Source organism: Bison bison, unplaced genomic scaffold (assembly GCF_000754665.1).
Source record: "Bison bison bison isolate TAMUID 2011002044 unplaced genomic scaffold, Bison_UMD1.0 scf7180017864363, whole genome shotgun sequence".
NCBI classification, from domain to species: domain Eukaryota; kingdom Metazoa; phylum Chordata; class Mammalia; order Artiodactyla; family Bovidae; genus Bison; species Bison bison.
The window spans coordinates 2,533,511-2,548,347 of NW_011494935.1; the positions used below are offsets into that span (position 1 = coordinate 2,533,511).

Sequence of the window (14,837 nt, forward strand, 5' to 3'; positions counted from 1 at the left end):
TGCCTTTAGAATGGACTGGCTGGATCTCCTTGCAGTCCAAAGGACTCTCAAGAGTCTTCTCCAACACCACAGTTCAAAAGCTTCAATTCTTCGGCGCTCAGCTTTCTTCACAGTCCAACTCTCACATTCATACATGACTACAGGAAAAACCATAGCCTTGACTAGACGGACCTTTGTTGGCAAAGTAATGTCTCTGCTTTTGAATATGCTATCTAGGTTGGTCATAACTTTCCTTCCAAGGAGTAAGCGTCTTTTAATTTCATGGCTGCAGTCACCATCTGCAGTGATTTTGGAGCCCAAAAAAATGAAGTCTGACACTGTTTCCCCATCTATTTCCCATGAAGTGATGGGACCAGATGCCACGATCTTCATTAGGTTGCAACAACTTTGAGGTTTCTTACTTCACTACCAAAGCAAGCTTAGCACAGTAAAACCACTTGATTTTTCTATGGAAAATATAAATCATTTTTCACTTCCTTTGTAGGTTTCTCTACTTTAAAACTGAATATATCACACAAAAGTACAGTAGGATTCTCATCAACTACCTTTCCTTGTCTCCTTGTTTCTTCTACACCAACTGCCTCATTCTCTAGTCCCAGAGGAGGAACAGGGGGTCTTACTGTCCCTCTACCCCTGCACCTCCGGTGTGACTCAGATCTTATTTCTCCAACTCCAAAAGACCCTCTATCTTCTATGTCTTCAATCATTCCTCTGACACCATTCTCATTTCTCAAAGAATGTGCAGGGCTCTTTTCCCCAGTCGTAAAGAAAAACTCATCACCACACTCATTTCTCCTTTTCCTATTACCTTTCTTTCATTACAATGACAAATGTTATAAACTATCTGTACCAAAGTCTCTAATTTCTGTCTATTATTCCCTCTTTACCCTTTACAATCTTAGATCCTCTACAAACCCGTTTGCTTTCTCTAAAGAAACTTGGAAGTTAACAATTACCTACTAAACAGGAGTCAAACCTAAGACTCAAATTTAAAGTCAAATCTAAGACTCCTATTTAAATCCTTGCCCCAGCACCCGAAGCAACAACCACCCGCAGATCTATTATTCTTTGGCTTTGTGACATGGACTTCCATTTACCCTCTAAATAATTCTCCCCTCTATTTTCTTTTCACCCTTCTCAAGTGAACATAGGAAATTTAGTTTCTGAATAAATTCTACTCTTTATGTAAGTATCTAACTCAAAGAATCTATTTTCCTGCTTCAAATATACCATTCTAGATGATACAACAGTAGTTCTGAGAACCTACTACATAAGCATAAAAACCTTAATCATTTCCTATTCTAAGTAGACAATTATAGCTCATAATGTCTGAGGTAAAGTCCACTTAAACGTTCCCATATAGGAGTACAAACTGAGCTCCCATCCTCCTCCCTCAACAGGCGTCCTCTTCCATTCACTCTGACTCAAACCTGAGTCACCTGTGATCACCCAGTCCCACTGAGTCTCTCATCTGTTACTCTTCCTTTGCAGTTGCTATGCCCCTACCTAGCCCTTTCTGTAATACAATAATATATGCTGACTGTTATTTATCTTTCAGTCTCTTCCCCTCCTCATCCATCCTATGCTTTGTTACCAGGGTAATATTCCCCAAACCATCACTTTCTTTTAGACAACTCCCGCTCTAAAACTTTCAAAAGTTTTAAAGAATCTGCCGGCGATGCAGGAGACCAGGTTCAATCCCTGGGTCAGGAAGATCCGCTGGAGAAGGGAATAGCTACCCACTCCAGTATTCTTGCCTGGAGAATTCCATGGAGAGAGGAACCTGATGAGCTATAGTCCATAGCGTCACAAAGAGTTAGACACAACTGAGCGACTAACACTTTAACCTCTCAGTGTAACGTTAAACATCTTGCAAAAATCTGGCCCTGGCTTATTGTCCTCTCATGAATGAGTCTTCACTAGGGCACAGACATCCCTTCTTAGCACCTAATGTGTCTTAAAGTTTAAGAAACAGGAGCTGTGTTAGGCACTACATATTTTCCACACATCCTAACTTTAAGAACCATCCAAGGGAAGCCAGAGATACATATTTCTATTTGCTTTTCATTTTGTAAAATAATTTCCTCCAATTAAGTCTGTTAATCTCTTTCTCATAGGACTTAAGAAGTATTTAAAAGGATGTTTATTATATTTAGCAAGCATTTTCACTGTTTGTGGCTGAAGGATTTTCTAATCAGTCTACTTATTGCATGAAACGTTTCCTTAGATTTTCTTGAGAGCTTGTTTGGAGGTTCTAGCAGGGGAGCGCAGCTACTCGTATACCCTTGACCGAAGACCGGTCCTCCTCTAGCGGGGATGGTTGTCCTCTTCGACCGAGCGCGCAGCTTCGGGAGGGACGCACATGGAGCGGTGAGGGAGGAAGGGGACACCCGCCTAGCCAGCCAGATCAGCCGAATCAACCCTGGCGATCAATGGGGTGACAGATGTCGCAACCAGATCGCCCTCACATCCTCCTTAGATTTTCTGACGTTTAATAAACTATCATTTTCCTTTGCAGATATCCTTATCTTTCCCTTCTCCTGTGTATCTCATAAAATCAACTGCCAAATTCTCTAGACTGAACATATTCATTTCATTCTTTCAATTATTCAGTCATGCAATCAATCAACATTAGTATGTGTAAAGTATGATCCAGATGCACTCGTGGCCATGGAAAATCCAAGAAGAAAAAATAAAGAAATCACAGTCTCGTGGAAAACCAAACAAGGACAAAAGTGTGATACATCCTTGGTAGTTTCATAAAAATTAAAAGGGCTATGGTTAGGTGATTGTTTGACCTGGACCTCAAAGGGTAAATGGATCTTTACCAGGCTAAGAGAAAGGGGAAACATTCTAAGAGAACAGCAACAGCAGCTCTGACAGCCACAGAAGTACAAAGGAAATTTTCAGGAGACAGGAAACTCTAGACCACACTAGATTTTGGTGTAAGTAGAAAGAGTATTAGGAGGGTACTGGGAGATGATGCTGCTGATAGAGCTGGTGGCTCAGACAGTAAAGAAACCACCTACAGTGCAGGAGACCCAGGTTCGGTTTCTGGGTCGGGAAGATTCCCCTGGAGAAGGGCATGACTACCCACTCCAGTATTCCTGCCTGTAGAATTCCATGGATAGAGGAACCTGGCAGGCTACACTCCATGGGGTCACAAAGAGTCAGATACGACTGAGTGACTAACTCTAACTAACTTAGGATGAGATGGCTGGACGGCATCACGATGCAATGAACATGAACTTGGGCAAACTCCAGGAGATGGTGAGGGACAGGGAGGCCTGGTGTGCTGCAGTCCATGGGGTCGCAGAGAGTCGGACATGACTGGGTGACTGAACAACAACAATAATTAAGGAGTTTAGCCTGGGCTTATGTTCTCAGATCCTTTAAATACCATATAGGTGAGGTAAGAAAATGAAAAACATATAGATGAGGTAAGAAAACAAAAAACAAAACGGTAACAAAAACCCTATGGTCACCTATATCCCCATTTTCACATTCCAGTGAAAAAGTAACTGTGATCAAATATATTGCACAAGAAGATTTTTGAGAGATTATGAATACTTATGCTGATGTATTAAGAGCTGTATGACTAAATCATCTGAACTACAATAAACAGTTGATCCTCAAACAATGCAGGGATCAGGAGCACCAAGCTCTCCTCATGGTATAAAACCTGAGTATAACTTTACAGTCAGCCTTCCGAACCTACAGAGTTCAAGGGTCCTATAGAGTTCAAGGATCAACTGTATACATCATCTAATTAGTTGAAAAATACAAAACTACTGCTGATGCAAATATGCATCATTACTCAGACTATAGGATTAACTGAACCAACCAAAACAAACTAAATTGATAATGATGAAGCTTTGTTGTTGTTCAGTTGCTAAGTCGTGTCTGACTTTGCAATCCCATGAACTGCACCATACCAGGCTTCCCTGTCCCTTCATTATTTCTAGGAGCTTGCTCAAACTCGTGTCCATTGAGTCAGTGATGCCATCCAACCATCTCATCCTCTGCCACCGCCATGATAAAGCTAACTCAACAGTAATTTGTAATTAAAAAAAGCAAGACTAGCAGCATTTAAAAATAATGATCTGCTTAAATTAACATTGGTGAACCCTCCTAATGAAATACAAGAATTTCTGCTATTTAAAGGGTTATTTTAGTAGTGAAGAAAAAAAAAAAATGAGGACATGGAATAAAATAGTAGCTTTGGATATGAAGTTGGCAGGGTCATTTATGAGATATATACTTAAATAGGTCTTAATGGTAATCTACTGGTGAATGGTTGAGAAAAAGGAAGTGAAGATGGTTCTGATGTCTCCAGCATGGGTAACTGAAAGGATGGCTTTGCTACTAAGGGGGCAGAGGCTTGAGGTTAAGTAAAGGTGATGAGATAAGTGATAAGTTGAAGTGCTTGTAAAATATTTAGGTTGAGATAGCTAATGATAGTTAGAAATCATTTATTCATCACCAGGCACTAGTTAGGTACTGATAATACTGAGATAATAGACAATACCATTCCTACCTTAAGGGAGCTAACTATCTAGTTGGGAAGATAGCTAGGCTTATGGACCCTTAGAATGTAGTACAGTAAGTACCATGGTGGAGGTATGAACTGGATACCATGCGATCAAAGAGGAGGAACAATAATGGAGATTAAAGTGGTCAAAAGCAGTGAAAAGTGGAGATAGAGATTTGTAGCCAAAACTATGTGAAACCACCCCAACAACAAAATATGAAAATTAAACACAAATCCTAGGAATATCAACACTAAAGGAGTCCAAAGATACAGCAAAAGACTCAGAAGGAATGATTAATAATCTAGAAGAATTCAGAAAGATTTTTAAGAAGGAGATCGTGGTTAACAGTTTCACAAACATGGAAAGGTGTGCAAAACAGGGATACAAATGAAGTTTGAGTTTTACCTTTTAGGGCACTAATGATTTTAGTGATCATAGTTACAACAGAACTATTCTCATATCCACTCTTTTCTTTGCAACTGCTACAAGCCCATGCTAGCTCTCGATCTCATTACCTGTTGCCAAAAATCCTAAATGGCCTTCTATCCTCTGGTTTCTCCCCTCCCCAATCCACTATCCTATCCTATTCAACACTGCCTAATCAATCTTAAGATGCAGCTCACCTGCTCTAAATCCCTTACTGACCCACCACTATCTATCAATTTAAGCACAATATCTAACATTTGCATTCAGGGCTTTTCACAAATGGCCCTATTGTTCCTTTTCAATATTATTTCTTTTCTCCTTTATATATCCTACACCCTGCAAACAGTTCTATAATTAACATCTCGAGAGTTACTCTCTCTGCTGTCCTCAGACAGGACCCACACTGGAAAGCTTCTAATTTCAAAGGTACAATTATACTTCATTAACACAATTATTAACACTCCCCACCTTGATTTTTAAGCTCTTAATAACAGAGGATATAAAGGAGAAAAAAACTCACAACAGTAAAAAAAAAACAAACAAAAAACAAACTTAGGAATGAACTGAAAAATAAAAGTCTAAGGGCTACATAAAGAAAACTTTAAAACACTCCATCCAGAAGGATGCAAAAGAAATCATGAACATAGTTAAGTCTCTTGTGTTCTTTCCTAAAGAGTTAGCACCCTTAAGCTCTCTCTTCATGCTAACTTAACTTTTAATAATAAGCAATCCCAGCAAACAGGTCAACAGGGCTGTGTTTGGAAGATTAAATAACTGGGAAGTTCATGTAGAAAACTAACAACAACCACCAAAATAAACTCAGAGACGGAAATAAAGAAAAAGAGACTAACTCTATCAGATAGTAAAATAAAATCTAAATCCTCAATAATAAGAAATGAATAGAAAAAAAGTTCAGAAATGGAATAAGACACCCTGTAAATGCAGATAAATTCTAAATGCAGCAAAGATTTAAATGCAAAAATGAAACAACAAAAAGAATGCAATAAAACATGACATACATCTTTATAAACTTAAGAACAGAGAAGGCTTTTTTAATTGATTAAAAATCCTAAAGATATATGAAAGAAAAAATGATAAATTCAATCACAATAAAAACAAATTTTGTGTGTCAAAAATATCTTTAGCAAAATCAAGAGAACTGAAATTGGAAAAAATTCCAACTCATCACACAGGGCTTATTTCCCTAACATATATCAAACCCCACCAACTAGTAAGAAAAGGCTAACGTCCCATAGAAAAGTGAGCAAGGGACAAGTACTGACAACTCTCAAAGGAGGAAACTACCAATTTTTTAAACACATGAATAAATTCAATCTCATTCATAAGAGAAACACAAATGAAAACTACATTTTAAAATAACCACTTTTCACCTACATGCCATGTCATGTTTACTAGTTCAGTCATGTCCGACTCTGCAACCCTTTGGACTGTAGCCCGCCAGGCTCCTTTGTCCATGGGACTTTTCAGGCAAGAATACTGGAGTGGGTTGCCACTTTCCTCATCCAGGGGATCTCTTCCCAACCCAGGAATGAAATCCATGTCTCCTGCATTGCAGGCGGACTCTTTACCTGCTGAACCATCAGAGAAACCCACTAAGCAGCCAGATATTAAAGTTGGATAATACTGCTTTGATAAGGATGTAGGATTTCAGGAAGCGTCAACAACTGCTTATGTAGGTACAACATAGTCTATAGAGAGCAGTATCAGTCAACAGTCCCAATGTATGTATGCTCTAATCCAGCAGAATCACTTCTAATAACTCATCCCCTGGCTATCTTTGCACCTGTTGAAATGATAGCTATACAAAACTGTTTAGTACCACACTGAATGAAACAGTAGAAGACAGAAGCTATCTAAAATGTCCTCCACTGAAGTAATTCATGCACTAAATCATGGTACAGTCATACAAGAGTACTATGCCCCTACGAAACAGAACTGGAGGGCTGGGGAAGAAAGTGAGGCCTCAACAGTTCGTCAGAATCTTAAGATCTGGCAGATCAGAATGTGTCAGCATGAAAAAACAGTGAATATCTAAAAATAACATGGCTCTATGATACATCATTTAGTTAAAACAAACAAAAGGTTCAAAAGAGTAATGTACTATGTTATCATCTGTACTAAAAAAGAGGAAAGATATTTATATTTTTATCATTTATATATCAATATATCTTTATATTTACTTACACATACATAAAATATCTCCAGAATTATGCTGCTGCTGCTGCTGCTGCTAAGTCGCTTCAGTCGTGTCCGACTCTGTGCGACCCCATAGACGTCAGCCCACCAGGCTCCCCTGTCTCTGGGATTCTCCAGGCAAGAACATTGGAGTGGGTTGCCATTTCCTTCTCCAATGCATGAAAAGTGAAAAGTGAAAGTGAAGTCACTCAGTCGTGTCTGACTCCTAGCGACCCCATGGACTGCAGCCTACCAGGCTCCTCTGTCCATGGGATTTTCCAGGCAAGAGTACTGGAGTGGGTTGCCATTGCCTTCTTCACCAGAATTATGCACAAGAAAATAAAAACAGCTACCTGTTGAGACTCAAAGTGAGAACTCAGTAGATGAGGAACAGAGACAGGAGGAAGGTACTTTTCACTGTATACTTTTTATGCTTTTTGGTTTCTGAACATAACTTACAATTTCTAAAATCCATTTAAGGGTGAAATTCTGTAAATTGGAACATTACATAAACACTACATAATGCTATGACACAGAGGTTACTGTAACCAAAAATCTGTTCAAGCTGAAATTATCTACTTGTGCAATCACTGAGCTTACTCTACCATAGCATGAGTGCATTTAAGAAGGCTCAGTTGAGTTCCCAAAGCCAAAGAGTGCAAACTGCAACTGTACGAGAACCCATACAACTTCTAAGATGAATGTTTCTGTTATTAGGTAGCTCTTTTTATAATAAACACTTCCATATATTCAGAAATAGTATATGTGATAAGTACATTTTTAAGACCACAGAACAAACTACTTTTGCTGGATTAAGCGAAATATCTAAACCAAGTACCCAACTGTTCTTCTACAACAGACTGGAATTATTTTCCATAAACTAACATACAAACCTTTAACAGGTTAACCCCTTAAAGGGCTGAGAATTAGTATTTTGTAGCATAAAAGAACCTTCTCATTTCAGAGGCTTTCCAAGGTAGTGCCAACTGAGAGAGATAAATCTACTGTACTCAGATGTTCTGTCTCTAGTGTAGTCTTTTCTACTGTACCATACTCCTTCCCACAACGGCTTAAATCTCTCAGAACTATAAGGGGTTCTCAGGGCTAGAAAGTTCTTTATAAAAAAAAAAAAAATCTCAGAGACAGGACAACCCTTAACAATTTTATAAAAGATAATCTTCAAATTTTAAAAAAGATATACTTGTTGATAGGCAATTCTAACAACAAAAATATTAATAAAACCACTGCAGCACATCATTCAAGCCACATCTTGAGTTACTGATGTTAAATGAAATTATACTATCATTATTATTACATATAAAAAAAATTAACCTAAAAATTAAGAATCATGACTTTTATTCTAGATGGACTGGATCTTCCCTGACCAGGGATCAAACCCATGCCCTCTGCAATGGACATACAGTATCTTTAACAACTGGACCTCCAGGGAAGTCCCCTGCCTGTATATCTTGACTTTAATTTCTTAAATCTCTTCACATTACTTCTACCACTGATTCAAAAACAATTGTATCAATTATATATTTCAAGCATTTTAAAAAAATATTATAATTTTCCACATTTCATTTAACTGAAATGAATACTATACCTTCAAATGATATTAATGTTTTGGAAGGATAAAGAATATTGCTTACTTTCTGGACTTCCCTGGTACTACAATGGATAAGAATCTGGCTGCCAAACAGGAGACACAGGTTCAATCCCTAGTCTGGGAAGATTCTACATACTGAGGAGCAATTAAGCTCATGAGCCACGACTACTGAGCCCAAGCTCTAAAGCCTACAAGCCACAACTACTGAAGCCTCTGCGCCTAGAGCCTGTGGCCCCCAACCAGAGAAGCCACTGCTCAGTGCAACTAGAGAAAGTCTGAATGCAGCAATGAAGACACAGCGTAACCAAAAATAAATAAATAAATAATCTAAAAAAAACCTTACATTCTGAATTACTACCAAAACCCAAATTAATGACAAGTTTTAACAGGCCAAATGTCTGGAAAGGGCTTCCCAGGTGGCGCAGTGGTAAAGAATCCACTGCCAATGCAGGAGACTCAAGAGACACAGGTTTGATCCCTGGGTCGGGAAGATCCTCTGGAGTAGGAAATGGCAACCCAGTCCAGTATTCCTGCCTGGAAAATTCCATGGACAGAGAAACGTGGCAGGCTACAGTCCATGGGGTCACCAAATGAGCTGGACAAGAATGAGTACAGCACAGCAAACGTCTGGAAAGGTTATTTCCCATTATTTAACTCTACCTATTAAAATCTAATACATGTTTTCTTTTATACACGTCAATTACATCTAATAAACCAGAAGCAAAAAATAAATTAAAAAAAAAAACCAAATGTTTTCTTCTGCTTTCCAGGGTTCATCAAAATATATTTCACAGCAAAATAAATCCAACTCTGTCTATTTTCCTCTACCCCTAATAATTTATATGCAATTGTGAAACAAATAAGACTATAAACATGATTCATAAACATTTATCAACGACTGTATCACTGTCACTTCAATGTAAAAGGACATGATTTTACCCAAATTAAAGAGTATACAAAGACATAGATCAGAATACTCACTAAAAGCTCAGGAAACAGGATGTAGACACTTACCTACATAATGCATATTGAGAGCCAAATACTTGTACTGGAAAAGAGGGTTGTTATTGAGGCTACTTCTTTGGATCTGCTGAAAGAAGGAGCTGACATCCCATCTGTACAGGACATCCAACAGCATGATGCTTGGCACCCGCAGGGCCACATTCAACACCGCCTCCAGTTTCTCCTTTGCAGCCATGTTTTTTCTTGGAGCAGACCTAAACTTCAGGAGATACATATAAAAGAGTAAGTCACCTCAAATAGCTTTTAGATATCCTTTTATGAGTCTAATGGATCACATACTACAAAAACTATGTTGTAATGTAAAAAGCTCCTTAGATGCATCTACTACTTCCAGATATTTAGGAAATAAGCTTTCTATTATGTTTTCACATGGACTCTCGGGTCTGCTTAACTTTAATGCTCTGAGGAAATGTTTGGGCCTCAAAATTTGTTTTTTAAAAAGCTTCTAATTCCAAATCTAGGCACTTAACAAAACAGCCTATAAGAATACTGTAGCTTTTGTCCAATTATCTTGAGAAGGAAAATTCACTCCTATAAAATTCCTTGAGAGTTATGTAGCTTTTTTAATAAAGAGCAAATTTTAAAGTTATTACATGAAAAAGCCTAAGTTAATAAAAATATAATAACTGCACATTGAGTATACAGCATCTCACAGTCTATCCTGTTCCTTATTACTTAAAATCAAAACTGAAGTAAACAATTTACATGATACAGATACAATGCAGAGAACTCAAGATACAGGTAAAGGCAACATGATTTGCAATCCTGTTTCTTTGTATCATTAAAATTAAACTTTTAGGGCTTCCCTGGTGGTCTAGTGGTTAAGAGTCCACCTTGCAATGCAGGGGACATCAGTTCGATCCCTGGTCCAGGAAGATCCCACATGCCATGGGGCAACTAAGCCCATGCACTCTAGAGCCTGTGCTCTGCAACAAGAGAAGCCGCCACAGTGAGAAGCCTATGCACTGCAACTAGAGAAATCGTGCACACAGCAACCAAGACCCAACAGAGCCCAATAAATAAATAAATAAATCTATAAATCTTGAAGGAAAAAAAACCTCTTAGTCTGAAATTCCCACCATCTGCTTTCAAGGTAGGAAAAAGCTCATCAAATTCTTCTCTGTGCCACACAGACATGCTGGCACATGGAAGAAGTCAGGCACTGTGAGTCTGCAGCCTCTGTCTTTGCTTAGCTGTTGATTAGCAGTGGTGAATGGGGGGCTTAAAAAAAAAAAAGGAAGGAAGGAAACGAACGATCTGCCAATCTACTATATAAAGGACAACTTAGTGTAATACTGCTTTATATGATAGAGCTGCAAATTAATCCAAGGAATTACAGAAAAAAAGACAGAAGTGGTAAAGGATAATTTTAGGAGTAACGATAATTCTAGATTGTTGGCTCTGACAATATCCTTTTAAGAACTTTGCTGAGAAAGCAAAATACACTTCTAGCTTTGGCAGTAATTTCAGACATTACAGGACAAATGAAAACATTTATCTCCAAAGAAAATTATAGTGACAGATTGCTATGCTATGGTTAAATATTTGTCAGTATTTCCATTTCACCCTCTAATTTTCATAGCTTCCTAGCTCAGATAGTTGGGGGGGAAATGCTGCTCAGTTTGGCACATCATTAATACAAGTTTTCCCATCACTAAACTGATTTATTATATATCATTCCCACTACTCAAATGTTATGTATGTCCTACCAATAATACAAAATTAACTTTTTTATAAATAAATACTGTAATTCTGATTACTTTAAATGAACAAGACTGCTTTAATAATTTCCATACACAAGAAATGGAGGGGAGGGATAAACTGGGAGACTGGGGCTGACACACTGCTACATATAAAACAGATAACTAATATGGACTTACTGCACAGCACAGGGAACTCTATATTCTCAATATTCTCTAACAGCCTATATGGGGAAAAAAATCTAAAAAAAGAATGAATTTACATATATGTATGTATAACTGATTCACTGTGCCGTACACCTGAAACTAACACATTATAAATCAACTCTACTTCAAGAAAAAAATTTTTTTAAACGGAATATTGTCAGAGAATCATAACCAAATAGCTGTGTCCTAAGGGGGTAAAAAAAGGCACTGAAAAATAAAATCTCGAATCAACATTTATTACAAATTATACCATTTAGGCATTTAGGAGCCTACATTTCTCAAAGCTTGTGATATTATTAAGAAAAAAAAAAATTCTAGGAAATATTCACATTAACATCCTTTCAACAGTGGCCCTGGGGTGATTTTTATTCCCCTCTATCTTTTTCTGTTTGACAAATGTTTCAGTATACCCATATATTACTAGGAAAAGTGTAATATAATGTGCCTAAGCTATCTAGATAACTTAAGGAAATACACAGGAAGTAACTACTTACTGTGGTGGTCAACCTGGTAACTCAGTGCACTCTTGGGAGTTCATTTCAAAGTGCACAAATGATAGATTTTTTTTTTTTTCTCACAAACCACCAGTCACGTGTGAAAATTACCATGGTATGTACCAAGACAAAAATATCACTAACAGGCTTTATTCAGTAATGGAAAAGTAACTACCTTTCCATATTCTATATTCCAATATGAATCAATACTGCTTTTGTAAGTAACAAAAAAGGGGACAATTACTGAGTTAATATTTGTGGTCCATATTCATCTGACTTAGAGCCTTCATATGTTTTAAATGTTTTCTTGTTTTTAAATGTGCCCAGTTTCACTATTTATTGTAGCTCTTAAAGGGGTAAAGAAAAAAAAATTACACAAAATAACCAATCCTACGTCAGAAATCAAGATCCAAAATGCTAAGGGAAAAAACTCCCTAATTCTTAAAAAGGACCGTATCTCTATTACAAAAGAAGGCCATTAGCAGAATGGTACATGCTTCCCCTTAAATTACCACTACTTCACAAACAGACAAGAACAGAACACAAACGGGACAAGAACAGAAGACAAATGGAACAAGAATAAAAAGAAAATCGGGTCCCTAAACCTACTGGTAACAGAAGAACATCCAAGACAGACACCTAAACTCTACTGCCTGGATGGAATGAAATATCCCCTTTAACAACAAATATATTGCTTACTAAATGTCTCATTTATTTCTGTATGTGAGTGACATTTCAGTAAGTCATTGGCAAGCTGGCCATGTATAGGGACGTGGAGGAAACAAATTTAATACGTAGAAAGCTGAAGCTAAAATGCTACCAACAAGAGCTATGGAAAGAAAAAGGCGGGGGGTGGGGGGGGGAACCATTGTGGACCATTCTTCATAGAAATGCCACATGATAGGGTGTGACCATTACAAATAAATACCATACACTACACTCAAGCTCCACACACTAAACTAACAGCTAAACAAAATGTTGAAATATATTTTATTTGCTGAAACCTGAAATTACTCACATGTGCCAAATCACTCACATCTGCTAAAAGACTAAATTAAAAACATGAAATAAATAAAAATGCAGCCTTCTCTCCTGGGGTAAAGAGACGATGTTTGGTTCAAGCCTAATTTATCTTTTTCTAAGATTTGTTAAACAGAGCTAGGGAACATATTCTAAGTCAGAGGAAGCTCAAAATTCTCCTAAAACCAAACAGTATCAACTAACCCTCAAAAATAAACAGAAGAGCTGAAGGCAAAGAAAACTCAAAGGCTTAACATTCTCTAAAGCCAAATATATAAGATACTCCCTGCCTTGTTCAGTTATGTACATTTTACCTTCTGTGCGTGATTTTTAAACTTCCTCCTTGAAATGTGGAAAGAACTGAGAAAGTAACATTCCAACGAATTGTCTCTGAAAGTAATGAAAACTAAATGTGATTCAAAGATGCTTTACACAGTGAAACAGCTTTATAAAAAAAAAAAATCCATCCCTTTCCAGTAACAGAAAAAGAAAGGCTTAACAAAAGCTAACCAAAAACAAGACCACAGGATTTCATTAAATGACATTCCTAGGCTTGGAAGCAGCAAATTGCTACCTAGGAACACAAGAATGTCCTGTACCAGCACAACGCTGCACAATTCATCATTCACTTTTGTGGTTTAGGATACACTAGGGACCTCATTCTACACTTTTCAGAAAATACTACATTTTAGTTTTGAATATGAAGAAATCAAACAAATCATCAACAATATGAAAAATGTAAGTTTTTAACGTCAGAGCTCTTCTCATCAGCTGAAGAATTATGCTAAAAAATAAGAAATGAAAATGTTCTTACCCAAAAAGGGAAGAGAATTCACATCTCCTAGAAAAAACAAAAATAAGAATGCCTTATAACCCGATTTAAAATTATTCAGTACAATATTAGATAACTCCGAAAGTTTTTACACCTTTCCTCCTCAGCATAAGGAGAAAAACAAAAAACTATCATTCATCATCAGTCTCCTTTCTCTGTTCAATCCGAAGTTTGGGGGGGGGGGGGGTGGAATTCTACCATCAGCTAAAGCCAATCTTAATAAGAAAGACATTTTCTGGCTGTCCGGATGTTAGGATGGTAAGCCCTGAAAATGTTGAGGGCAGAGCTAAAGCCTAAAATCATAAGTAAACTCAGCCAAAAATTCAGATGCCGGGGAGAAGAACCCACTTCTTACATAAGCTTTGGCACACGTTTTAAATACAGCTGATCCTTCCCACTCCCACTCACTGCTAGCTAACTTTGTGTATGTACCTTATTTCCACGTAAACTACTAGCGATTCTGTGGTTTCTGGTCATCTCCAAATCGGCAAACATCCACTCTGGGAATCCACTCAGAATACAAGGGCCATCTTTCAACTTAAGCAGCCAGACAGAGGAAATAGAAAACTGCTATCTCTGCCATTGGGCGCTCAGCCTGGGTCACGACTGCAGCACCGACAGCTCATCCTTTGGGCAAGATTCAAGATTCACCAGAACTGCTCAGTCCGTATTTTAAAAAATAAAAAGACACACAGTCCCTCTCCTTTCCTTTCAAACTAGTTTCCTGTTTACTGCAGACTTCGATGCAAAGCCATCCATTAATCTTTGATGCCTTCTCACAGCAGAGCCCCCTTCCTC

General features: G+C 37.7%; 1 protein-coding gene across 6 annotated transcripts in view; it reads right to left on the bottom strand.

Annotated features, from left to right (window-relative positions):
• The window catches only part of RNF145 (ring finger protein 145), a 62,929-nt gene that overhangs the window by 46,440 nt on the left and 1,652 nt on the right, over positions 1-14,837 (bottom strand). Inside the window, exons 2-4 of one of the 6 annotated variants that reach the window (XM_010855299.1) lie at positions 14,022-14,048; positions 13,522-13,597; positions 9,778-9,980 (exon numbers count right to left, since the gene is read on the bottom strand). In XM_010855299.1, coding sequence (XP_010853601.1) covers positions 9,778-9,961 — 184 coding nt within the window. In that variant the 5' untranslated portion in view covers positions 9,962-9,980; positions 13,522-13,597; positions 14,022-14,048. Of the gene's footprint in view, positions 1-9,777; positions 9,986-13,521; positions 13,598-14,021; positions 14,049-14,471; positions 14,832-14,837 lie in introns of those variants that run through there. The other 5 variants (XM_010855300.1, XM_010855297.1, XM_010855296.1 and 2 more) reach the window with 5 other exon arrangements.